The sequence below is a fragment of the Phyllostomus discolor genome, chromosome 3 (genome assembly GCF_004126475.2).
Source record: "Phyllostomus discolor isolate MPI-MPIP mPhyDis1 chromosome 3, mPhyDis1.pri.v3, whole genome shotgun sequence".
Lineage (NCBI taxonomy): Eukaryota > Metazoa > Chordata > Mammalia > Chiroptera > Phyllostomidae > Phyllostomus > Phyllostomus discolor.
Window position 1 is genome coordinate 119,226,075 of NC_040905.2, and position 8,517 is coordinate 119,234,591.

Consider the following 8,517-nt stretch of genomic DNA (forward strand, 5'->3'; position numbering starts at 1 on the left):
AGGAGTCAGATAGCTCCTCACATATCATCTTTATGAGAAGTCTCCAAGCCTCTCCAAGGCTGGTCTCCAAGCTGTGGAGCTCGTTTCTTGAATGCTTGAAGCTTTTTTGTGTTGCATGCTGGCCTGCTTCAAAAGCTACTCCAGGCTTCCTGGAACCCTGGAGGCTTAACCTAGCAACTTTGTTCAGGCTATAATCATTTGGGCCTCTCATGAAGAGATAAGAGAAGTTTTATTATTATTATTTTTCCATCAGAGCAATTAACTATACAAATGACTCCAGATTTAATTTTCATGATAAGTGAGCAGTCTCAGGAAGCTTAAGGCTTTTCACTCAAAGCTGAGAAATCCAGGGAAGTTTGATTTCTCCACTCTACATCTAAGCCTCTGGTTTTCTCTCTGCCATTTTTGATGGCTCAGACTTGGCCTGGGGCTGGCAAACACGAGGGGCATGGGGATAAGAGTGTTCCTGGAGCTGGTCTCTGAAACCAGAAGCCACTTCATTTGTCTCAGAAAAGTCAGCATCCCAAATGTACATCTCACCTGGAGTTCCCATCACTGTCAGGCTGGGGCTGGAGGTTTGGTCAATAGGAATGAGTGGGGACCCAGGACAGGAAGGTGACAGTCCACTCAGTACCTCTCTGTCAGTGGGCCAGGTCTGACTCTAACCCATGGAAGGGACATTGATGGTCTACAAGAGGTTAGAGGACAAGGGGCCCAGAATCATGTCTAGGGGAGGAGGAGGTGAGGACAAGTGCTGCTGACCCTAAGGCCGGGCTCTGTGAGGTCCCTGGAGTCCCCAGGACTCACAGGGGACAGATTTTAGTTTCCTGCCAGGGGTTAAAGCTTCCCAAGAGCTGAAGTGATAAGTGCAGCAGGAGGTGAGCACTCCTTGTATTGGATAAATGCAGAAGAAGCCAGAAATTCCCACACAGGATCACTGCAGAAGCAGGTCCTGCATGATGCTGACATCATGCACTCAGGAAAATCACCTTCCTCTCTGGGTTTCAGCATCTTCAGCTACGATACAAGGTTAAGGAGGGTAATGATGCCACCACCATAGGGTTTGCATGAGGACTCACCCAGACAATGTAAACAAACATGGGGATGGCGCTGACACCAAAGGGATTAGGAAGCAGTGACTGACACTACTAGCTTAAATCTTGACTCTGTTCCTTCCCTGTTGTATGATCTTAGGCAAGTTATGTAACATGATTTCCTCGTCTGTAAAATGAGGATTGTTTAAGGATCGATATCAGAGTATTTGATTGTTATGAAGATTTAACAAGATAATTTGTGTAAAGCTCATAGAACAACGCCAGGCCCATAGAAGATGTTCACTAAATGCTGGCTATTGATGTTATTACAATTATTACGAATGCTTCCAGTGAATCTTCGCTACAACCCTGTAAGGCCAACAATATCATCCCCACTTCACAGACTGGGAAACTGAGGCCCAGAAACTTTAATAATGACAAAGGCACCTACTATGTGTCAGGTCTGTTCCAAGCACTTCACAATTCTTAACCCATTTAGAATCTCATAACTTCATTTGTAACCCTTAACAACCTCATCATTGTTCCTATCTTACAGGGAGGCCATGAGACACAAAGAGATTAAGTGGCTTGCCCATGTCCTGGCAGTCTCTAGTCCTTCTGGCCCCAGCAATCTGGCTCCAGCAATCAAAGGGTTACTTTTGTTGGGTGGAGAGTCACACCCAGGAAGCATCTTAGCACTAACTGGCTCTGGCTCTGGTCCAGCACTTATCATGGGTCTGAGGTAAGACTGGAGGTTCTTTGCTGCCAGGGGTCAAAGCTCTGAGCTCTCAGACTTCCCCCAGAAAAGGGAGCCAAGGGAGACATTACAGCTGCCCAAGGCTCCTATTCCTCACTTTCCCAGGGGGAAACCACCCCAGCAGTCTCTAGGAATGAAGCAGTCTCTACTTCTACCACCCTGAGGGGCCCTGGGCCACCTTCTGCCCTTTTTAGTGAGGTGAGTGCACCAGTGACACAGGATGCAGACCCCAGAGAGGTGCTGTGACCTCCCAAGTCACACAGCTAAGAGATAGAGGGGCCTAGGAATCAAATGTGCATGGGTCTGACACCTCTTGTGTCCTGCTTTACCCACTCTCACACAATCTTCTGAATGTGCTTTATACATTCTAGAACATTCTGTAAAAAGTAGGAAGTTGTTATCATTACAATTATTGCATATCTGTCCTCCTAAGTGTGTTTGTTGGACCATCTAGAGGAGGCATACATTTCCATATACATCATCCCTCCAAGCAATTTGTTGATATTTGAGGACATTGTGACTATTTTTCTTTTTGTACAGAATAAAGTTTTTATTCACTCTTCAAGAAGGAGAAGGGCATGGTATGGAGAGATACTCCAATCAACATTGGGACTTTTAAGATGTTGGTTGGAATTTGGGCCTAAGAGTCAGATGGACATGGGTTCAATCTGTTTTCTTAGTTATTACCAGGATAGGCTTTCAGAGTAATTTCTGCAAACCTCTGTTTTCTCCTCCGTAAGGGGGGACAAACACACATACATCTGAATGAGTGGGGCTCACTCAGAATATTAAATGACATTATGAATGTTAAGTGCTTAGCAGAATGCCTGGAACATAGTAAATTCAAAAAAATGAAAGTTGTTGTCACTGTTATTCATCTTGCACCAGCACATAACACAGGGTTGGGCACATAGTAGATCCTTCATACAGCTTTTTGGAATAAAATAGTGTCCAGAAATCTCATGTCCTTCTGATTCTGAGTCTACAATGTTTGCACAGAGCACAGCCACCTATCAAAAGGTGTAAGTTGTCCCCATTGAGTTCCAGCCTGAAACCACTGCAGGAGTGAGGCTTCCAGTCCCGGGAGGGGAAGGGCTGCATGTCCCCGGTGCCTTGTCTCTTGCCTCCCTGCGACATCACACCAAAGTTTACCGCTTGCTCTGAGGCAATGTCAGGTGAAAACCATGTCTTCCATGTCTTGGTCCAAATGGGTGCAGCAGGAATGTGACTGGGATTGACACCAGGAGCAAGCTCAGCCCAAAAGGAGGGATCCTGGGTGGTACCCTCAGCTCCCTCACCCCCAAGGAGCCAGGTGTGAGAAGCCCACCTTCTCCTCCTAGTCATGACACATATTCCCCCAAGTACAATTTCCTGCAGCCCCAAAGGTCCAGTTGAAATGTGTTACATTGGTTTTGCTGAAAGCCAAGGCTGCCCCACCAAAGAAGCACTCACCTGATGCAGTTGATGGCCACGTGGCCGACAGGATCTCTGCTCTGTGTAGGGGTTGAATTGGGCGATCTTTTTTTTTTTTTAATAAAAACAATCACGTAGTATTTATTGCCATCTGGTAATAACAAAAGGGTAATCAAAACAATATGAATAAATGTTCAAGGACTACCTGCAACAAAGAACACCTAAAAAATACAAACTGTATTGCTTCTCAACACTTTACACTTTGTTAGTCATTTCTAATTGGAGACACATTGGAGGAGACTAATATTATCACCTTTTATCATGATCTGACCTGGTTGTTTTCTTGACTTTGTTTAAAAATGGAACTCTTCTGCGTCCTCTAATACAACGTTCATGTATTCATTAAAACCAATGATACAGCCCTCTACCCACATATTCACTCACTCATAAAGCCACACCTGAATCTGAGATCTATTTTGCAAGTATCTGAAGATAAGGTTGATGGGCTGCACCATCACCTTCTGCACTTATTGGTCCTGGCCACCGTACGCCGTGCTGGAAGCTGACGAAAGACCATGCTAACCTACACACTACATCAACAAGCTACTTCTTGAATAAAGCCTGGGCAACTTTTAAATTGCATGGCTCAAACACACAAACCTTTTAAGATTCTACCAAATGTAAAAAGAGCAGGTTTTTATGACCCTAGATTCTAGGATTCTTTTGCTGTTGCATAAAGACTTATCAGGACTGAGTCTGTGCCAACCCCTGTGCTGGGTGCTGGACCAGAAAGGGGCCTCAAGGAGCTCAGTCTGGTGGGGACAGTAGAGGGAATGGACATACCGTGGGATAAGCACTGCAGTAGAGGCACAGTAGGGGCATCCTGTGGACCTGGACAAGCAATAACTCATTTTGCACAGAGAGGACAGAAGAGTCAACAGGGAAGAGTGGACAGAGGACAGACTCAGAAGTTAGACAAGCTATGTGATCCCCTCAGCTACATGGACTTGGGTAAGTCCTTTAACCTGAGCTTCACTCAGTCTTCTCATTTGTGAAATGGGGCTACTATTCCGTATTTCATAGTGATTGTTGTAAGGCTTAGAAATAATGCACATGAAGGATCACAGCCTAAAGAGGGACTCCAATGTTTATTATTTCTGAGAAAAAGTGATTCTTGATGAATCCTGGAGCACAGGTGGAAACCCAAAAAGCAGAGCAAGAAAAAAACAAAGCCAAGCAGAGAGTAAGTACCACATGTGCAGAGGTCCAGAGGCCACCATTGGACAAGGTGCTGCTGAAGAGGTTGGCAAAGGCCCGAAGGCCAAACCGAGGAGCTTGACTTGATTCTGGGGCACTGAGAGTCATAGCAGGTTTCTGAGCAGGGGAGGGACAGGACCAATGTGTGGGTTGGGAAGATGTAGCCTTCTGGCCACTATGCACAAAAGGACCTGGAGATTCCGAAAGGATGACCAGTGGAGATGCACAGTAATATACAGCCATGAGCCAGGGAACACTGGCTGTTGGACCTGTGGTGAGGTTGCTGGTACATAGTACTACCCAACTTGTGTGGGGCAATACATACAAGGATGGGAGCAGGGCCCTGCCATCCTCTGGAAGCTCTTAACTACAACGTGCTGCAGGTAACACAGCCTCGTTCATTCCTTCATTCAGCAAATCTTCACTGAGCATCTGCTGTGCACTGTGCAGTCTCTTCATGCTGGGGCTTCAGCAATGAACAAGACAGTGTCCCTGCACTCACAAAACTCACATTCTGGTGGGGATGGGTGCCCAATAAACAAATAAATAAATACATGTGGAGTATGTCAGGATCACATCACTGCGAGGAATGGTGATTGTTACACCCCATATGAGGAAAAATGAGATTCCCAGTACCCACCCAGGAAGGAGAGCCAGGATACAAAGTAGGGACTGTACAGCTTCAAGTCCACCATCCTTCAGCTCCTGGAAGCTGCCTCCCTTTGAAGAGCTAATATGTAAAACATACTTCCAGTTACTGGTATCTTCCCTTGAGCCACAAGGCCCATTCACAAAGGTTTATTGAGCACTTACTATAGGCTGGGCACTGTTCTGGATGCTGTGAATATAACAATGATGTGAACAGGCATGATTTACAAGCTGACAGGGAAGGCTGGTGCTAAATAAAGGCAGTTACTTACAATTTTGTCACAATTGCTATCACTAGCTACAAATAAGTAGCAGGTGTTTGGAATTACTCTGGGAGGGATTCTAAACCTGGTTTCCCCAAGGAAGTGACATTTAACTTGAGACCTAAAGTATCAAGAGTTTGTCAGGCAGAGTGAGGGAACAGATTTGCAGGTTACAGGAACAGTATGTGCAAAGGCTTAAAGAAGCAAAGGAGCCTGGCACACCTGGGGAACTGAGAGGCTAGTATACTTGGAACTCAGAGATGGAGGGAGAGCAGGGTGTGGTGCAAGACAAGGCATGTGATCCACAGGGCCAGACCCAACGGGCCTTCCCAGCCATGTTAAAAGCAAGTTAAGGATTCTGGGCACAGCTTGGGCTCCAATCCCCACTGTGTACCTCCCACCTGCTCTTCTGGGTCAAGCCCCCTGGGCCCAGAGTGACTCTCCATCCATGACTTTCCCTCCAGTCAAGAATTTTCTCAACCATTGAAAGTGTCTCTTATCATCACTTCCCAAGAAATTCTCCTGGGACCAAATCCTGGCTCTCCCAGGAAGCATTTGGCAAGGTTGCAGGAACCACTAGGTAGCTCATGTTATGTTGAAACACTTACTAAGTGGATGAGCCAGTGTTATCCCCACTTTACAGGTAAGGAACCTGAGGCTGAGACACGAAGCACACACAGCTATTCATCACCATTTTCTTTTACACCTCATTTCTCCCCAGTGTGTGGAATTGGGGAAGCTACAAGGTTCTGGCTGTTGAGATTCTGATTATAAGATCACATGACATGTGCTAGACGATGCTAAGGTTCAGGGAACGGTGGAGATTTTAGGGCTCTAAAATTCCAAGATTCTGAACCTTAGCACTCCCCTGAACGGGGTTCCTGCTCTGTGCTAGCTAGTGCAAGCCTGCAGTCGCAGGCACCACCCATTAGTCTCTCCCCGCTGGGTCTTGTGGGTCCCATCTTCTGGACCAGCTGGAGGATGGGTTCCTGGCCCCTCCCCCTAATCCCTTAGCCTAAGGACTCAGGTCCCGCCCAAGAGCAGAACTTCCTGGTTGGCGGATACCTGGGGTGAGCGGCAGCTGCGGCAACGGGGGACCCCGGAACCATGGGGGGCACGCGGGACGCCATCCTGGAGGCACTGGAGAACCTGACCGCCGACGAGTTTAAGAAGTTCAAGCTGAAGCTGCTTTCAGTGCCCCTGCGCGAGGGCTACGGGCGCATCCCGCGGGGTCCACTGCAGTCCATGGACGCCATGGACCTCACCGACAAGCTCGTCAGCTGCTACCTGGAAGCCTACAGCGCCGAGCTCACTGCCCAAGTGCTGCGGGACATGGGCATGCAGGAGACCGCGGAGCGGCTGCAGGACATCACGCGCAAAGGTGAGCAAGCCCCGCCACACCCTCCAGAATCTCCTCCGTCCCCCAAGATCCCCTCACATACACCCAACCCAGAGCCCGAACGTTTGCCCCTTGGGCTCTTTCACTTTCTGTTCCTCCTACCCTCTAATGAGAACTCCTGCTGGGAAGGGAAGCTTCCCGCGCTTGGTCCTGACTGGCTTCCTGACCAGAGGGCCCCTGACCTCCCCCCAGGACCCTGGAGAAAAGAAAGGGAAGAAAACCACTTATTCCATTACAGGCTCTGCAGCCGTGCCAGCTGATACCAAGGCCCGTACCCCGATCTCAGCCCTGTCATCAGGTGAGGCCTTCACACCCAAACTCGGTTGTTCTGGGCACCCTACCAGCCCCATCCCACCACACCACACCCCTGCACAGCCTGTCTGCTCCCGAAGCCAAGAGAACCAGGAGAGAGCAAGCCTGAGCCAACCCTTCCCACCCACATACCTACACAACTCCTGGGCCCAGCCTGGCTGAGGAGAAAGGGACACCAAGTTATGCCCATCCCACTCTATCTGGAGTCCTGGTGGGCTGTCTGCCTTGAGCTCCACCCCCTTAGGGTGCACTCAGAGCAACTCTGAAGAAAGGAGTGCTCGCAGGGACAGGCTGCAGCACCCACCCTGCGTGCCAGTTCATCTGATCTACTCCCTCCTGTCCCCAGGACCGCACTTTGTGGACCAGCACCGGGCAGCCCTCATTGCACGGGTCACAGACGTGGATGGGGTGCTGGATGCTCTGTATGGGAAGGTCCTGGCAGAGGAGCAGTACCAGGCTGTACGGGCAGAGTCCACCAATCCAGGGAAGATGAGGAAGCTCTATAGCTTTGCTCCAGCCTGGGACCTGACCTGCAAAGACCTGCTCCTTGAGGCCCTAAAGAACACCCAACCCTACTTGGTGGCCGACCTGGAAAAAAAGAGCTGAGGCAGCAGCTGGAACTCACAGGGGTTGGTGTGCTGAATGGATTGATTTTTTTAAATACACAATACATAGAAAGCCAGTGTGTACTTGTGTGGGTTTTTCCTACTTCCAGCCTGGAATCACATGCAGAGCTAAGCTGCGTATTTAAATGCTGCAGAGGCTTGAGGAAAATTTTACTCCAAAGCCTTTCCTGGGCAGCAGGCTCCCCAAATACTTCACCCTTCCTGCCTCAGTCACTGTGGTGAACATTCCTTCAGTTACCATTGAGGAGCATTGGTCCTAGGAGCCAAGAGTTTAAAACAGTGTTCATCAGTAGTTAAATGGATATATAAATTAGTGGTATTTCAAACAGTGGAATGCTATACAACAAAAATGAATGGTTATAACCATGTGCAATTACAGGGATAAACCTTGAAAGCATTGTAGCACAAAAGAAAAAAGGGTGGATAAATACAGTCCAATTCCATTTATATAAGGTCTAAGTGTGGCAAAAATCACAGTATATAGTTTAGAAATCTATATATAGATGAGAAATCTGTATACTCATAGATGAGAAACTACAAAGAAATTATCACAAATGTCAGGATAGTTTAATAGCCCTAGAAAAGAAGAAGCAGTTGTGAAGTGTGCTCTGCAGTGCATTTCTTCTCCTAGGTAGTGGTTACAGGGATATTGCCTTTGAATTATTCTTTAAAATGCACATATAAGTTATAAGTGCCTTTCTGTATATAGGACATTTTAAATTTTTATTATTTGTTTATTAATCCTCACCCAATGATTTGTTTATTGATTTTAGAGACAGGGGAAAGGAAAGAGGGAGAGAAATATTGA

General features: G+C 47.6%; 1 protein-coding gene and 1 pseudogene across 2 annotated transcripts; one reads left to right on the top strand and one right to left on the bottom strand.

Annotated features, from left to right (window-relative positions):
• Positions 1 to 3,072: 3,072 nt before the first annotated feature.
• LOC118499619 lies at positions 3,073 to 6,325 on the bottom strand (annotated as a pseudogene).
• A 44-nt stretch (positions 6,326 to 6,369) lies between these two features.
• On the top strand, positions 6,370 to 7,757 carry LOC114501650 (apoptosis-associated speck-like protein containing a CARD). 2 transcript variants are annotated; one of them, XM_036021344.1, is made up of 3 exons: positions 6,374 to 6,753; positions 7,010 to 7,069; positions 7,430 to 7,757. In XM_036021344.1, the coding sequence occupies exons 1-3, from the start codon at positions 6,480 to 6,482 to the stop codon at positions 7,687 to 7,689; spliced, it is 594 nt and encodes a 197-aa protein (XP_035877237.1). In that variant the 5' UTR covers positions 6,374 to 6,479; the 3' UTR covers positions 7,690 to 7,757. The 2 variants fall into 2 exon arrangements, with proteins under 2 accessions (XP_028374158.1, XP_035877237.1); XM_028518357.2 differs by lacking the exon at positions 7,010 to 7,069 and having other exon boundaries at positions 6,370 to 6,753.
• Positions 7,758 to 8,517: the final 760 nt, after the last annotated feature.